This window comes from Dasypus novemcinctus, chromosome 12 (genome assembly GCF_030445035.2).
Source record: "Dasypus novemcinctus isolate mDasNov1 chromosome 12, mDasNov1.1.hap2, whole genome shotgun sequence".
NCBI lineage: Eukaryota > Metazoa > Chordata > Mammalia > Cingulata > Dasypodidae > Dasypus > Dasypus novemcinctus.
Window position 1 is genome coordinate 111574579 of NC_080684.1, and position 17584 is coordinate 111592162.

Consider the following 17584-nt stretch of genomic DNA (forward strand, 5'->3'; position numbering starts at 1 on the left):
AATCATACAGAGGATGTCTCTGATCATAAAGCAATTAAATTGATCATAAACCAATCACACAACAAAGTAACAGAAAATTACCACACAAGTGCAAGTTAATAAATAAATTTTTCAATAATCCATGGGTCAAAGAGGAAATAAAGATAGAAAGTACGTAGTGTATATTTTAAACTAAATTGTAATTAAAATACTGACTATCAAATCTTGTGGGATGTAAAGCTGCATTTATAAAAAAATTATAGCCTTATGTGCATATATTAGAAAATAATAAAGGCTAAAAGAACAAAAATGGAAGCATCCATGTCAAGAAGTTAGAAAGAGTACAATAAAGTTATACCCAAAGAAATTACAAGAAAAATAATAGAGCAGATATAAATGAAATATTTTTTTAACATACAATAGAGGATCAACCAAGTCAAAGGTTTCTTTAAGACTAATAAAATTAATAAACGCTTTGTGAGACTCATAAAAAAAGAGAAAAGACATAAAAGGAAAAGAAAATTCCTCAGATATGTTTAAAAACTAAGTTAGAGGATATTATGAACTTAATAGCAATATACTTGAAATTTGGATAAAACGGGCACATTCCTTGAAAAATACAAATTACCAAAACAGACTCAAGAAGAAATGGAAAACGTAAATGATCCTCTACCTAATTCCTCTAAGAGGAATTGAACCCAAAGTTTAAAACCTCAACAGGGAAAGGCAAGGTCTAATTGTTTCATGAGCGAATCCTACCAAACATTTAATCTTACACAACCCATTCCAAAAATGGGGAACTATGAGCACTACCTACCTTGTTTTATGATGCCAAGCCCCACCCCCAGGCCTCCTGCACCCCAACACCGAGTCTGATTGCTGGGCACCCCCACCTGGGCAGAGCGACGCCCTTCACTGCAGTCCCTGGAAACACAACTTTACCACGGAGCAACGGCAGGGACCGCACTGAGGCCGGGACAGCCAGGGCCGGCGCAGGGAACACTCAGGGGCCGCCCCAGAGGGGCTGGCCAAGACGTTGGCCCAAATCCCACCAGCCTCGAGGTCGCACTTCCAGGGGGCAGGGGCACACAGGGGACAGAGAGTCGAGTGAACACCTGTCAGGCCAGGGCCGGCAGAGAGAGCCCGTCCTCGTCAGTAAGTTCCCACCAAGAAAGCCTAAGACCGGAGGGCTGGCTTTTCTAGATTAAGAGAGAACCCGGTGCCCGCTCCGGTGGCAAACACCCTAAAATTGGAGCACTGGCTAGGCCCCTGTGCAAAGAGGCGCAAATCCATGAAGCATTCCATAAGAAAACAGAGAGAGAGAATTTAGAGACAAATGAATTGTATTGTGGTCCTTAACCAAATCCTAATTTGAACAAACCAGTTGTAAAGTTGCTTGGGGGGAAACTGGGAAAATGCAAATATATTCTGGGTATTGGATTTTATTAAGGCATTATTTTTCATTCTATTGAATGTGAGAAAAGTATGGCTACTAGGAAAATGTCCTTGTTATTGATGCATAGCAAATAATTAGGGATGAAATGTCATTATTAAAGACAGACATTTCATAACATAAAAAAGATGAATTTGTCAGGAAGATATGAAAATCTCAAAGGTGTGCATACCTAATAATATGGCTTCAAAACATATAAAACACAGGTCGACTAAACTAAAAGACAAAATTGAAACTCCATAGTCATTTTGGAATCTTTTTACCTACTTCTCTCAGGAAATTAATGATTAAACAAACGAAACCCAGTAGACAGCAGTGGAGTTGGGCATGGAGGCCGGCGGCTTGGCCTGAGTGCTGTGTACGGCGCCGTGTGCAGCCGCTGCAGAGCAAACGCTGTCTTCAAGGGCACAAAGGAACTTTCCCAACATAAAGCACATGCTGGCAATAGAAAGTCTGAGCAAATTTCCAAGGCTTGAAATCAAACATTAAATTCTCTGACAACAGCTGACTCAAAGCAGAAATTAATTTAGAAACATAATTTAAAAATCCCCTGGATGTTCAAAACTTAGGCAGTACATGAATCAACATGCAAAATGAAAATCCTGAACTGAGGGAAATGAAAATAGGATATATCAAAGCACATACAATGTGGTCAAGTTAGAGGGAAAGCTATAACTTTAAGTGCATATATTGGAAAAGAAAGCACTGAAAATTAATAATCCAAGCTATCACACCGAGGGGCTAGAAAAAGAACAAGAAAGAAAGAAAGGAATAATAAAGATAAGAAAGAAATTCGATTAAGTAGAAAACAAAAGTACTCTATAGAAAATAAAGAAAACCAAAAGTTGGATCTTTAAACAAGTTTTTTTATTGTATTTTTTATTTTTTTAATTGATTTTGTAAAAATATTACATTAAAAAATATATATGAGGACCCCTTCAACCCCACCACCCCTATTTAAACAAGTTTTAAATTGATAAACCTCTAACTACACTCATCAAGAACAAAATGAACATTCCATGCCCATAGATTGAAAGTCTAAATATTAAGATGTCAATTCTACCCAAATTGATATACAGATTGAATGCAATCCTGATAAGAAATTCCACCACCATTTTAAAAACAAACAGAAAACACAATTATTAAATTTATTTGGAAGAGTAAGGGGTCCCAAATAGCCAGAGACATCTTAAAAATGAAAAGTGGGGAAATGAATTTGGCTCAATGGATAGGGTGTCCGCCTACCACATGGGAGGTCCACGGTTCAAACCCCAGGCCTCCTTGACCCTTGTGGAGCTGGCCCATGCACAGTGCTGATGCACGCAAGGAGTGCCCTGCCACACAGGAGTGTCCCCCGCATAGGGGAGCCCATGAGCAAGGAGTACGCCCCATAAGGAGAGTCGCGCAGCGCAAAAAAAGTGCAGCCTGCCTAGGAGTGGTGCCACACACACGGAGAGCTGACGGAACAAAAAGAGACACAGATTCCCAGTGCTCTGATAAGAACACAAGCGGACACAGAAGAATACACAGCGAATGGACACAGTGCAGCTAATTTGGGGGGAGGGGCAGGGAAGGGGAGAGAAATAATAAATAAATAAACAAACTTAAAAAAAAAAAAAAAGAAATGAAAAGTGAAGTTGGAGGACTCTTACTTTCGGACTTTAAATCATATTACCGGCAGTGGACTTGGCCCAGTGGATGGGGCGACCACCTACCACATGGGAGGTCCGCGGTTCAAACCCCGGGCCTCCTGACCCGTGTGCAGCTGGCCCATGCACAGTACTGATGTGCGCAAGGAGTGCCGTGCCACGCAGGGGTGTCCCCTGAGTAGGGGAGCCCCACGCCACGCAGGGTGTCCCCTGAGTAGGGGAGCCCCAAGCGCAAGGAGTGCGCCCCGTAAGGAGAGCCGCCCAGCATGAAAGAAAGAGCAGCCTGCCCAGGAATGGCATGGTACACACAGAGAACTGACAAAACAGGATGATGCAACAAAGAGAAAAAAACAGATTCCCGTGCCGCTGACAACAGAAGCAGACAAAGAAAACCCAGCAAATAGACAACCGGGGTTGGGGGGGGGGGAAGGGGAGAGAAATAAATAAAATAATAATAATAAATAAATCTTAAAAAAAAAATAAAATTCATGGGCCAGGACTCAATCCTAGATGTGAAGGCTAGAGAAGGAAAAAAGAGCTGGTGAATAAAGAAAAAGTGGTAAAAAAAAAAAAAATCATATTACCTAGCTACAGTGGTAGAAACAGCATGGTACTGGCATAAAGACAGACACATAGGCCATTGGAAACAAACTGATGATTCAGAAACAGACCCTCACATCTGTGTTCAAGTGATTTTTGACTAGCCTGTCAAACCCACCCAGCTCAGGCAGAACTGCCCATTCAAGGAATGGTGCTGAGAGAACTGGATATCCAGAGCCAAAAGAAGGAAAGAGGACCCCTATCTCATACTTTATACAAAAATTAACTCAAACTGGATCAAAGAACTAAGCATAAAAGCAAGAACCATAAAGCCTTTAGAAGAAAATGTAGGAAAACATCTTTAAGGCCTGATGGTAGGTGGTCAATTCTTAATGGAAATAAGAGGAGGACTAAGACGGACTACTGATGCTTAATGTATGGAGAAGTTTTAATTAATTTTACTGTAAAACTGTGGAAATGTATAAAGTTGAGGGTAACACATTATAGTGAGTAACAGTTGGTTTATAAATGGGAATGTGGCTGGAAAGGGTAGTCTAGGGATGTAAACATCAATTGAAAGAAAGCTAGAGAATGATCTAGGGACTGAGTAACAGCGAACCCAACGTGGATGAGAATTGTGGATGATGGTACAGATGCAAGTGTGTCTCTCGTGAACTAGAGCAGACGTACATTGCTATTGCAGGGTGGTGGGAATATAGAGAAGCCTCTGGAAAATATAACTGGAGTGACCCATGGACCGTGGTTAACAGCAATACTGTAATATTCAAGCATCTATGCCAAGATGTACTGTGTTGATAATGGGGGAGTATGGGAAAAGTGTGCCAAATGTACACTATGGACCTGGTTAACAGTCTGATGATATTATCTCATAATCTGTAGCAAATGTTCCACCACAGTATGGTGTGTTGATGGAGGGGTGTTGTATGGGAATTCTGCACATGTGCATGAGTATTTTGTGTAAGTTCACGATTTCTGTAATAAAAATATATTTTGAAAAAAAGTAGGGTGGGTTGGGGGAAAATACACTAAATGTAAGATATGGACTATAGTTAGTAGTAAGATTTTGTACGATATTCTTCCATAATTTGTAACAAGTGTCTCACAACAATGCAAGGTGTTAGTGGTGGGCTGATGTATGGGACCCCTGTATGAGGTTTGCTTTGTAAGTTCACAACTTTCACTATACACTTATTTTTCATAAAAATAACAATAACAATAATAGGGTGAGTTGGGGGAAAGACACCAAACGTAAGACACTTTGGTTAGTAGTAACATTTTGAGGAGGCTCTTTCATCGTTAAAAACGTTTCACAGTAATGCCAGGTAGTGGTGGTGGGGTCGGGTGTGAGAGCCCTGCGGGGGTATGTACTTCACAACTTCTACTATACACTGTTTATGAATGTTTGCATATGAGTGATACAGGCAATAATTTTTTTTTAATGAAAATTTTAAAAAGGCAGCCACAGACAAGCAGAAGGAATTTATCAGACAGGCATCCGTAGGGCCCTGCCCAGAACACACGAAGAACCCCTGAGGGCAGGCCGGGAAGACCCGCGGCCCAGCCCGAGGCCGGAGGCGCCGTCGGGCCCTTGCGAACGGCCGAGAGCCAGGGAAGGGTCAGTGGTCAGAGCAGGGAGTCTCGGAGCCGCCCCAGAAGCGCCACGCCACGGGTGTGCGGGCGCGGAGGGTGGGTGGGGATCTGAGCGTGTCCCGGGGGCCGCGCCTCCGGGCGACACGAGGCCCCCCCCCCCCCCCCCCCGCCGTCCAGGGAGGGGGGCCGGGGGCGCTGGGCGGAGACGCCCCCTCCCGTCCCGCCCCTCGCGTCCCGCCCCCGCCCCGCGGTACGGACTGTTCTCCTCCGTCCAGGCGTCCTCGGGAGGCACCGGGGAGAGCCGCTTGCTCTCGCCCGGCTCCATCGCGGCGGCCCCGGGCAGCGCGCCCCTCTCTTCCGAGGCTGCGGCCCCTGCAGGGAGACGGGGGTGGTCGTCGGGGGGCGCGGCCGGGCGTCCCTAGCGGGGAGGGGCGGGGTGCGGGGGTGGGGTTCATGAGGGGGGAGAAGGGGCGTGGGGGGGAGGTCTGGGGTTCCGAGGGTGGGGGAGGGGGCAGGTCTGGGGTTCCTTAGGTGGGGGAGGTGAGGGATGGGGTTACCTAGGTGGGGGGGCGGGTGTGAGGTTCCCTAGGTGGGGAGGAGGCAGTTGTGGGGGTCCGAGGGTGGGGGAGGGGTCAGGTCTGGGGTTCCCTAGGTGGGGGGGCAGGTCTGGGGTTCGCTAGGTGGGGGGGGCAGGTCTGGGGTTCCCTAGGTGGGGGAGGGGAGGGATGGGGTTCCCTAGGTGGGGGCGCGAGTGGGGGGTTCCGAGGCTGGCGGGGCTCTGCTCACCCGGGGCCGGCTCCGCCGAGCGTGCCGCGCCCCCGCCCCCTGCCGCGCCGCGCCGCGTCCTGCGGTTGCCCGGGGCGATGGGCCGGGGCGGCTCGGCGTATTCTGCAGCCCCGGGGCGCGCGCGGCCGGGCCGGGGGGGCTTGAGGGGTGCGGCGCGGCGGCCTGCCCGCGGCGTGGGACTGCGCGGGCGCGCGGGCGGCAGTCGGGGTCGCGGGGGGAGGCCTTGGCCGTGGCCCGGGACCCGGCGGCGGGGGCGGCGGCGCGCGGGGGGCGCGGGTCCCGACGGGCTGCAGTCGGCGGCGTCCGGGCTGCGCGCGCGCCCCGGGCCGGGGCCGGGTTCAAGTTCCGGGCCACGGCCAAAGGCGCGACCGGAGCTGGCGCGGGGCACCGGGCGGGGCCCGGGGCGGGGGCGGAGGCCGGGTCGCGGGGCCGCGCGAGCCATGGAGTCTGCTGGGGCGGGCGGGGGGTGGCCCGCACGTGGCCGCGCAGCCCCCGCCCCGGGTCACCGGGACCCGCCCCTCGCGCCGCGGCTGTCCCGGTCACACAGACCCGCCCTCGCGGTCAGACGCCCCCAAGTCACAAAGACCCGCGGGTCACACCCTGCCCCAGCCCCCAGACCTGGCCGGCTGCGGGCAGGCTACGCCCTGGGACCCCCGGCCCTCTCCCCGCACCCCCCTCGAGTCTTCCACCGACCGCTCACTGCCCGCGGGCCCCAACAAGACGCCGCTGTCGGGGCTGGACGCAGTTGGGCCGGGTTGGGAGGTGGGCCACATTGGGTGTACTCCCTCGAGGTGGCCCCGGCCGCCCCTCCACCCAGCCGGGGCGTCCCCAAGGTCACTCGTGGCGGACTGCGCCTCCTGGCTACTGAGCCCTCCCTCGCCCACGCGGCCAGGGACCCACTGCACTCGGACCTCTCCCTCAGCCCCTCCGTCCAGGGCAGCTTGGTACTCACCCCATACCTGTTTTCACTCAGGTAACTTTCCCAAACCTGGAATTCCAAGTCATCTTTATTTGGTTAAAAATCACCTTTACTTTGCATTTAACTTCCCAAAGTAACTCAAAAATGCCCTTCTGCTCCCACTTTGAAGTGGCTCATGGGGCGCCTACAGTGCTGGGGTGGGGGCTTCAGGAGGGTGTGCCTGGGGAGCTTGGTCACCCCCTGCCCTGCGAGGCCCTGCGCGGGGGAGCTGGGGTGCCACAGGCTGTCCCCAGGCCGTGGCGTCCAGGCCGGCCTCTTCAGGCCACCTGAGCAGTGATGTGACACCTCCACCTGCTCAGCTGTCATGACCTGGGCGACACAATCCCCAGGACACGCAACACTCAGGAGGCCGTGTTTACATGTTAGCATTATTTATTGTTCAAACAGTAGGAAAGTAAACTAAAATGTAAATTAAAAGAAACAATTATACTTTTTAAAAACTACATTGTCCCAGCTCTGTCTCAAATAGGCCAGTGCAAACCAGGTGACCTCCAGGTGGTGATGCAGGCCTTAGCCCCTCCAGTACCCCGGACACTGCCCCTTGGGCTTCCCACCTGTCCTCAGAAGCCAGCAGAGGGGACAGCCCCGCCTGGGCTGCCTCACCTTGGCAACTGCAGGTGAGGAGAAAGGAACCCTGGCTGCCTTTGGGTGGGAGGCAGGTACATGCAGGTGAGAGCCACGCCAGGTTGTGGCTGTCTGGGGTCGAGGTCAGAGCGAGGCAGGGTCTGCCTATACCCTGGCGCTGCCCGGGGCAGTAGGGAAGGCTGGCCGGTGACCCTGGGCCCAGCGTCCTCAGGCCAGGCAGGCTCACGAGGCCACACCTTTCAGGTGTTTTGCCTGCACCCCTCCAGTTTGAAGACCGACTTATGCGAATCCAAGGTGTGCTGGCAAGCCAGTCACTCACACCACCACGAGAAGCGAGGAACCAGGCAAGAGCCCCGGCCCCCTCACCCGCTCTCCCCGGGTGGGTCGTCCTCCTCAGCCCCTGCGGCACCCCCTGCCCAACCCCCGGCCCCAACAGCCCCAACTTATAAAAGAGCAAATGTTAGTGTCTTCCTGCCCGAAGCTTTGTCTCCTACTGAAAAACAGAAACAAGCTGACTGTGCTCTTTGAACGAGAGTGCCACCCAGAAAGCAATTCTCAGAAGGATTAACAGCATTTGGAAGGTTTCCCGATTGGTATCAGTTCTTCCAGAAGAATCCATGAACCGCTGCAGGTGTACTTAGGGACAAGGAGATGGCATACCAACTGAATTAATTTTGGGCCATAATTTTAGTCAAAGAAAACATATTCCCATACACAAACTCTCCCTGCGGTCGGGCAGGGGGCAGGGGGCAGGGGGCATGCAGGTGCCCCAAGGCCCCAGTGCCGGCAGGGGTGGGGGGCGCTGTCCGGCTAAATCTCAAACGAACGAGGATCCAGATAGACAATGCGATAGGGAAAGGGCCGGCCCCATGGGTGAGGCCTCCAGAGGGTGTCTTTGGGGGTCCGTCTGGGTGCCAACTGAGTGACATCTGGGAGCTGCCGGACGGTCTTCAAACAGCCGGGGCACTCGGGGCCCGTGTTCTCGTGGGTCTTTAAAAAGGGCTCGGGATCTGGGAACACCTGGACTCAAGTGTCCGAGGGCTCTTGAGGCCCTGTGCACAGCGCGAGGGGCAGGCGCCAAGCAGGAGGCGCGGCTCCTTCACGCAGGCGCGTGGCTCCTGTGGGGGAAGCAGGGACGGCCCCAGGGCCCCAGGCCTGGAGGACAGCACAGCACGCCGCGCTCAGCCTGGCGCCGAGCGTCAAGGAAACGATGCTCGCTGCGAGCCCTGGCGAGCCCCCTGCCCGGAGCAGGCGTGGGGACGCCGGCCCCGGAGGCGCTGAGCAGGCGAGGGCGCCCCGCCCCTGCAGGCCAGCTTGGGAGCACTGCGGGCCGGCAGGCGAGCCCACGAGCACGCTGGCTCCAGCCACCTGCGGGAATTGGGGCCCGAACTTGCAGGCCAGTCTGCGGCTCCGGGGCGTCTTCCTGCGGGGGCCCAGGCCACCTCGGCTCAGTGTCCCCTCCCGTGCTCACTGGGCCATCTGTACCACCACGGCTCGCCAGGCCTTGTCCTTGTCAAACTCCCGCAGCGGGTTCCTGGTCACCTGCAACCAAGACGGGCAGGGCGTCACTTCACGGAGGGCCCCTGGGCCCGGGGGGTCACCCCGTAACCTCGAGGAGAGGAGCCCAGGCTCCTCACGCCTGCTCCCTCCTGAAACGCCAGGTGCCCCACAGGCTCCCCGGCTCTCGGTCACGTCGCAGCCACGGCCCTCACTGCACTGTGCCCCCCCAGGACAGGTCCACCTCCCCCACTCCCCCCCCGCCCGGGCCCCACTGGCCTCCCCCCCCCCGCCCGGCCCCCACTGGCCTCCCCCCCCCGCCCGGCCCCCACTGGCCTCCCCCCCCCCGCCCGGCCCCCACTCCCCCGCCCCCCGCCCGGCCCCCACTGGCCTCCCCCCCCCGCCCGGCCCCCACTGGCCTCCCCCCCCCGCCCGGCCCCCACTGGCCTCCCCCCCCCCGCCCGGCCCCCACTGGCCCCCCCCCCCGCCCGGCCCCCACTGGCCTCCCCCCCCCGCCCGGCCCCCACTGGCCTCCCCCCTCCCCCACTGGCCTCCCCCCCCTGCCCGGCCCCCACTGGCCTCCCCCCCCCGCCCGGCCCCCACTGGCCTCCCCCCCCCCGCCCGGCCTCACCCCCCTTCTGGGCCGTCCTGAGCCCTAGAACCAGCAGTTCTGGGATCTGCTCAGAGGAACTTGCTCATCGACGGCCGCTTCTTGGGCGCAACACAAACCTGGACGGTCTCATTTGGGGCCTGGGGTCACAGCTGGGGTGCGCCTAGCGGGGAGGCTGACCACAGCCAGGCGCAGAGCAGCAGGGGGGCCTGAGGACCCCGGCAGGTGGGGAAGGCGAGGGGGTCACCCGGGAGAGCAGGGGCAGCTCTGGCCAGCAGGGGAGGGGGTGGCAGCCTGGAGTGCTGGGGGTGTGTGCAGGGCAGGGGTGGCAGGGGCTGCAGGGATGGGGAGCCTTGGGGGGGCCAGGGACCATGGGGATGGGGGCGCAGGGATGGGGGGCTGCGGGGATGGGGGCGCAGGGATGGGGGCCGTGGGGATGGGGGGTTGTGGGGATGGGGGACAGGGACCACAGGGATGGAAGAGCTGTGGGGACGGAGGGGCTATGGGGATGGAGGCCACGGGGATGGGGGCCTGCGAGGATGGGGGGCTGCGAGGATGGGGGGCTGCGGGGATGGGGGTGCTGTGGGGAAGGGGTGCTGTGGGGATGGGGGCCTGCGAGGATGGGGGGCTGCGAGGATGGGGGGCTGCGGGGATGGGGGTGCTGCGGGGAAGGGGTGCTGTGGGGATGGGGGCCGTGGGGATGGGGGGTTGTGGGGATGGGGGGCCGTGGGGATGGGGGGGCAGGGACCACAGGGATGGAAGAGCTGCGAGGATGGGGGGGCTGTGGGGATGGGGGTGCTGTGGGGAAGGGGGGCTGCGGGGATGGGGGCCTGCGAGGATGGGGGGACTGCAGGGATGGGGGTGCTGCGGGGAAGAGGTGCTGTGGGGATGGGGGGCCGTGGGGATGGGGGGTTGTGGGGATGGGGGGCCGTGGGGATGGGGGGGCAGGGACCACAGGGATGGAAGAGCTGCGAGGATGGGGGGGCTGCGGGGATGGGGGTGCTGCGGGGAAGGGGGGCTGCGGGGATGGGGGTGCTGTGGGGAAGGGGTGCTGTGGGGATGGGGGGCTGCGGGGATGGGGGCCTGCGAGGATGGGGGGGCTGCGGGGATGGGGGTGCTGCGGGGAAGGGGTGCTGTGGGGATGGGGGCCGTGGGGATGGGGGGTTGTGGGGATGGGGGGCCGTGGGGATGGGGGGCAGGGACCACAGGGATGGAAGAGCTGCGAGGATGGGGGTGCTGCGGGGAAGGGGGGCTGCGGGGAAGGGGTCTGCGGGGATGGGGGTGCTGCGGGGAAGGGGTGCTGCGGGGATGGGGGTGCTGCGGGGAAGGGGTGCTGTGGGGATGGGGGGCCGTGAGGATGGGGGGTTGTGGGGATGGGGGGCCGTGGGGATGGGGGGGCAGGGACCACAGGGATGGAAGAGCTGCGAGGATGGGGGGGCTGTGGGGATGGGGGTGCTGCGGGGAAGGGGGGCTGCGGGGATGGAGGCCTGCGAGGATGGGGGGCTGCGAGGATGGGGGGACTGCAGGGATGGGGGGGCTGCGGGGATGGGGGTGCTGTGGGGAAGGGGTGCTGTGGGGATGGGGGGCTGCGGGGATGGGGGCCTGCGAGGATGGGGGGGCTGCGGGGATGGGGGTGCTGCGGGGAAGGGGTGCTGTGGGGATGGGGGCCGTGGGGATGGGGGGTTGTGGGGATGGGGGGCCGTGGGGATGGGGGGCAGGGACCACAGGGATGGAAGAGCTGCGAGGATGGGGGTGCTGCGGGGAAGGGGGGCTGCGGGGAAGGGGTGCTGCGGGGAAGGGGTCTGCGGGGATGGGGGTGCTGCGGGGAAGGGGTGCTGCGGGGATGGGGGTGCTGCGGGGAAGGGGGGCTACGGGGATGGGGGGCTGCGGGGATGGGGGGCTGCGGGGATGGGGGGCTGCGGGGAAGGGGGGCTGCGGGGATGGGGGCTGCAGGGAGACAGGGCCTGGAGGCAGGTGCACATGCCGGCGGCAGGGGTGGCACAAGGCTGGAGGGACCTGCCTTCCGGAGCCCACCAGCCAGAGCCTGTAGACACCTGTCTCTGGTGCGCACACGCAGCAGGCCGGGGTGGGGTAGGGGGCACTGGTGGGGGGCACCCCCTTCTCGGCAGAGCCACCAACCCCACCCAACTTGCTGCATATTGCTCATGATCCTTTCAGGGTGTTTAAAAATATACAAAGCAACACAACAGTAAGTAGCTGACAGATTGCCACAAAAGAGGCAAGCAAGGGGACCCAGGCGTCCCCTAGCAAATGGGCACAGAAGACCCCGCGGGGAGCAGGCGTCCCCCGGGGGCGGGGCCGGGGCTGGAGGGGCGGGACTCTCACCTCCCCGGCTGGGGGCTCCTGTCCGCCGGCCGGCGGCGGGTCCCAGGGTGCGTCCTGCAGCCTCGCGTCTGTCTTGAAGGCCGCGCACTGGACGGCGGTGGCCGTGGTGAGGCAGCCCTGGAGCAGCAGCAGCAGCAGCAGCAGCAGGAGAAGCACGTCGTGCGTCTGCTGCGCCGGGGAGGGCGGCAGGTCAGGGGAGCAAGCCGCGTGCCCCACGCCCGTGCCCGGCACCCCGCCCAGGGCACACCCTGGTGCTCAGGGGCCTTGGATACTGCCTTCTGAGCCAGCAACCCAGCCGTGATCTACCTCCTCGATAACGTGCATAATAACCTTTCCATCTGAGTGAGTCGGACTGAGAAAGTCACTCCGTGAAAATCCCATTCTTTTGTGTTTGAGAGCTGCGCCCAGCCTGGCCTAGAGCACGTGCCGGCTGCTTCCACTGCCCCCCGCCCCGCCATCCTCCCAGCACCCCAGGTCGGGGAGGGCACACACCACCACCCGTGCTCCTTGTCCAGGGCGCCCGGACGGGCACAGATTGAGAACTTCCACCGGGCTGCGGCCCGCACTGGCTGCCAGGCGGGAGCTGAAGCAGGGCGAGGGGTCCACCGAAACGCCCCCAAGGGCAGGCTGGGCGGGAGGTCCCCGCGGGGGCTCCTGTGGCGCCCAGGGCTGGCGGGAGTGGGCGAAGGAAGCAAAGGGGCACAGGGCTGCAGGCAGGGGGAGGCTGCCCCCCGCTGACCAGGAGACGACGCTGCAGCGACGCTGCAGATCCCACGCCCAGGCACCAGAGCCCGAGGCGCGTCCCCCCGCCGGCCCGCCGAGGCACAGGCGTCGGAGGATTAGCGCAGGAAGCGCCCCGCATCACACGACCTCCTGGCCGGTCGGTGGGTCGGGTGGGTGGTTTTATGAGACAGAATGAATGACGAGCCTCAAGGCCTAAATTCAACGTGATTCCAATAAAAACATCAACTCTGCTCTTTCTGGAGCTAGGCAAACTGATTCTAAACTTTCTGTACAAAAAAATAAAGCAAAAAACGCTGGGTAAACGCTGAAAAAGAAGAGTAAGGAGTCGTCAGGTATCTGGCCCTCTCAGATATTGGAACATATTATCAAGCCTCCGCCTTAACAGCTGGTCCCAGCACACACCCTCAGACCAAGGAACGGAAGGGAACGGACAGCGCCGAAATGGGCCTGAGCAGGGAAAGCACGTCCGCGCTCGACAGGAGCAGCATCTTACCCAACCAGGGCCAAGACGGTAATCGGTAATCAGGGCAATCGGTGTGTGAGCAACCAGATAAGAAAAGGTAAAACTGGGTCCACACCTTACTCTACACACCAGGATAAACTTCAGATGTAAACACAATCAAAATCCAGAGGCGGAGAAGCAGGTGTAGCTCCGCGGTTCTGCAACCGCTTGGCATATACGAGGTCCCAGGTTCAATCCTGGAACCTCCTAAAAAAATAAAATCCAGAAGCAATAAAGGAAAGTATTGGTAAACTCAACCATATATGTTTTCAAAATTTTTTCACACAACAAAAGTGCAGCAGTCAGTAGGAAAAACAGATGCAAACTGAGAGAACTGTTGGCATCGTCTCTCACAGCCTGGCCTCCCTGACAGTTCTCAAAAGCCCACTGGAAAATGGGCAAAGGAAAGAACTCCCTGGGAAAGCAGCACAGAGGCCCCTGAGCATTCGCCCTCGCTGTCACTCACTAACGAGAACGCCGCACGCAACTCCGAGACAACCGCGTGCACCGCGGAGGGGCAGGCTTCGCTGGCGGAGAGGCGGGCCAGCACCTGACCCCCAGGACGCACCTTCCTCTGGCCCAGGACCCCTCGCCCAGCTGATTCAGAGCCAAGGGTCTGCACGTCATCGCGAGGGGAGACCTGGCAGAGGACTGGGAAGAAGCCAAGTTCCCATGCGAGGGGGCCGGGGAGGGAGGGCGTGCGACGACGCAGTCAGCCTGTGCAGGAGCGATGAAAGGTCCTGGCGAGCTGTGATCCCTGCGGGCGCTGAGGGGACCCAGGATAAATGACCAAAGGAAGGAAAGAGCAGGGTCAAGGTGGAGGTCAGTGTGTTAAGAGCAAGGTCAGGTGGAGGTCAGAGTGTTCCCAGAGCAAGGTCAGGTGGAGGTCAGAGTGTGCCCAGAGCAGGGTCAGGTGGAGGTCATTGTGTGCCCAGAGCAGGGTCAGGTGGAGGTCATTGTGTGCCCAGAGCAGGGTCAGGGTGGAGGTCAGTGTGTGCCCAGAGCAAGGTCAGGTGGAGGTCAGAGTGTTCCCAGAGCAAGGTCAGGTGGAGGTCAGAGCGTGCTCAGAGCAGGGTCAGGTGGAGGTCAGAGTGTGCCCAGAGCAGGGTCAAGGTGGAGGTCAGTGTGTCAGAGCAAGGTCAGGTGGAGGTCGGAGTGTGCCGAGAGCAGGGTCAGGTGGAGGTCAGAGTGTGCCCAGAGCAGGGTCAGGTGGAGGTCAGAGTGTGCCCAGAGCAGGGTCAAGGTGGAGGTCAGTGTGTCAGAGCAAGGTCAGGTGGAGGTCGGAGTGTGCCCAGAGCAGGGTCAGGTGGAGGTCATTTGTGTGCCCAGAGCAAGGTCAGGTGGAGGTCCGAGCGTGCCCAGAGCAAGGTCAGGTGGAGGTCAGAGCGTGCCCAGAGCAAGGTCAGGTGGAGGTCACGGTTTGCTCTTCTGCTAAGAAAGGGGAAGTAGGAATCTCTGTGGTTGCCTGGAGGGGAGGAAAACCAGAGACTTCTTCAAGTACACCTTTTATATAGTTTTGACTTGAACTATGCGAATGTTTTATATATTCAATAATTACTATTAAAAGGGGAAAAAGTGTCAAACCCTAAAACTGACTACAACAGAAACTATTAAAGTTAACTGTGTATATTTATATCAACTGTTACTATCAAATCAAGAGCATAAGCACATAGAGAAAATGATTATTTCACAAAACAAGGAAGTGTATCTCTTGAGGAGTGTACATCCCAAAGACTCATTCCATAGGTGGTTGGTTGGTACTACAATGGTATTGTAATTTTATATGTGTACTGCAGGATAAAACAAAGAAGTAAATATATTAAATGTTAGGAAACAAGATTTCTCCATTAAAAGAGATGCAAATATAAAATTTTAAAGGTTAAAGGAAAAACCCTAGAATGTTACATTTGAATTGGAAATACCAAAATAAATTGATCCTTTTAACAGTAAAGATTTCTCCACCCACTGAAAGGGCCTAGAAGCAATTAAACCTCAGAGGCATGAGCACCCCGAGCCCCAGGGCTTGTTCTCCGTCCTGTGGCCTTGGAGGAACTGGGCACTCAGGTACCAGGTATGCCTGAGACATCGCAAGTGTCCGAAAGGAAATGCTAAAGGGCAACGGAGTTGCACCCAGAAGAGTGGAAAAGCCGAAGTTCCTCCCTCCAGTGGAGCACCCAAAGAATAATGATTGCAATGCTCTAAAATAACGTGAAACCCATAAGTCCTTGGTTGTGCCCCAAAGAAAAGCCGTTCTCCACGCAAGGTGTCAGCTAATACACGAGGAGGGAAGCAGGGAACCAGTCCCCAACACCTGAAAAGATTCAGGCAAGGATCAGCAGGAGGCTAAGCCGCGGGTGAGGGCAGGTGAGGGCAGGTGAGGGCAGGTGAGGGCGGGTGAGGGCGGGCGAGGGCGGGCGAGGGCGGGTGGGGCAGCTGTGCGCAGGCAGCCAGAGCCACCCACTCCCCAGTGGGCCCCTCTGAAGGGCACCCTCGCCACCCAGCCCTTGACCCACGGCTCAAATGGCCTGGGGGGGCCAGTCCTGCCTGCCTTCTGACCTCACCCTGGTCACGGGATGGGGCAGCAGGTGAGGACACCCCCATCAAACCCCCAGCTCTCAAAAGTGGGACCATCTTCAAACAACTGGCCTGGCTCTCGGGGTGGGCAGGGGGACTCTGAACGGGAAGAGGGCGACCCTTGACCAGGTCCAGCTCCAGAAGCTTCAGCCCAGGACAGGATTCTCGGGGCGAGGGAGCGCTGCGTGTGGGCTGGAGACTGACCGACACCGGCAATAGCCCTGGGTGTGGTCATGGTATCCAGGATGTGCTTTTAGAAGACGCAGAAATTTTCAGGGGCGACAAGCGCGTCCAGGGGCTCAGCAGGTCCACGCCTGCACACCTTCGTACAGAAGGCGCGGGGTAACACGCAGGCGTGGGCCAGCAAAAGCCCCTGCTGAATCTCTGCATTTACTGCACAATTCTTTCAACTTTAAAAAATTTGTATAATTATTCATAGTAAGCATTTTGGGGGAAATACCCTTTACATTGAAAAGCAAAAACTGCAAGATATCTAAGAAATCACTCTAGCTATATAGGTGCCCGAGCTTGTTGGAGAAAATGATGAAATTTTAAGACTCTACAGTCAAAGATGTATTTAGAGAATGTTCAAACAGGGAGAAACTCAAATTCTATGCAAATTTGTCCATATTCTCCGTACTGATTTAATGCAACTCCAGTCAAAATTCTGATAAGGTTTCTCAGAAAACTTGATGACCTGGTTTAAAGTGTAAATGGCCAAAGAGCTGAGAAGACCCAAGCTGGCCGTGAAGGCGGGTGGAGCCCAGGGCTGGGGTGGGCGGGCAGGACGACCCAAAGGGACGAGAGGGCAGTGGGACGGTGACTCTAGATGACCCCGCCGGCCAGTGGGACGGAAGGGCAGTCAGAAAGCCTCCTGGGGAGGGGACGTTTCCAGGGGGCTCGTCCGCAGACAGGAGCCAACCACACCTGCGGCACTTTATTTCCAGAGTTTTAAAGTAAAACCATACATACCTGTATGGTTGGTGGATAATCCTGGAAAATCTCCACAACTCTCATGATGCTGAAGGACAAATATCCAGAGGCTGTGAACAGCAGGGGGGACGTGACGCTGCTGATGGCAATGAGCACCTCCACCTGGAAGGACAGGTGTGGTCGCGGCCGGGGCTCAGCGCCAGGCGTGGGGACTCGTGATCTAGCCCCACGCGCTGGGCACGCACTGGGGTCAGACGGGGCTCCAGCCTCAGTGCCCTCGGCCTGCCCCGACACACTTTTCCACCTGGGCGAGGTCTCCACTCAGGCGACAAAACGCCCCTTGGATCTATCGCCGCCTCGCACCGCGCTAAGCCCTGTTCTCTCCTTCCGTCTCCTGAGACATCTCCCCAGTCGTGAAAGAGTCCCACCTCCGGCTCAGAAACACCCCGCGCCTGGCCCTCGGTATCGAGGGGCGCACGTGGCTGCGGGCTCTGCGCACCGGGGGCCAGGGGTACCTGCTGCCACGTCACCGCAGCCCCACGAGTCCCAGGGGGAGCTCGAGGACCGGAGCCTGCTTCGCGGCCTCCCCAGGGATTTCTTCTGACTCTCCTGCCAAGTACTAATTTCTGCGCGTTTTCAAGGCCAAGGCAGCCGGGGGTCAGCGAAGCCCTTGGAACCGTCAGGCGGCCCCCTCTGGGGCTGGGGGGCTGGCATCAGCCGCCGCACCCTCGGGGTCCCCCCACCTCTGCTCCCGGGAAGGGGACCAGGAGGAGAGCCTCGGGCCGGGGCCTGTGCT

The 17584-nt window shown here is 57.6% G+C and overlaps 2 protein-coding genes across 3 annotated transcripts in view; both read right to left on the minus strand.

Annotated features, from left to right (window-relative positions):
• Positions 1–6045, minus strand: part of TTLL8 (tubulin tyrosine ligase like 8) — a 105451-nt gene extending 99406 nt beyond the window's left edge. The window contains exons 1-2 of the mRNA XM_058308969.2: positions 6019–6045; positions 5491–5604 (exon numbers count right to left, since the gene is read on the minus strand). Coding sequence (XP_058164952.1) covers positions 5491–5557 — 67 coding nt within the window. The 5' untranslated portion in view covers positions 5558–5604; positions 6019–6045. The remainder of the gene's footprint in view (positions 1–5490; positions 5605–6018) is intronic.
• Positions 6046–7351: 1306 nt separating this feature from the next.
• The window catches only part of MLC1 (modulator of VRAC current 1), a 42759-nt gene continuing 32526 nt past the window's right edge, over positions 7352–17584 (minus strand). Inside the window, exons 10-12 of one of the 2 annotated variants that reach the window (XM_058308971.2) lie at positions 16828–16950; positions 12036–12200; positions 7352–9124 (exon numbers count right to left, since the gene is read on the minus strand). In XM_058308971.2, coding sequence (XP_058164954.1) covers positions 9050–9124; positions 12036–12200; positions 16828–16950 — 363 coding nt within the window. In that variant the 3' untranslated portion in view covers positions 7352–9049. Of the gene's footprint in view, positions 9125–12035; positions 12204–16827; positions 16951–17584 lie in introns of both variants that reach the window. The other variant, XM_058308970.2, reaches the window with a different exon arrangement.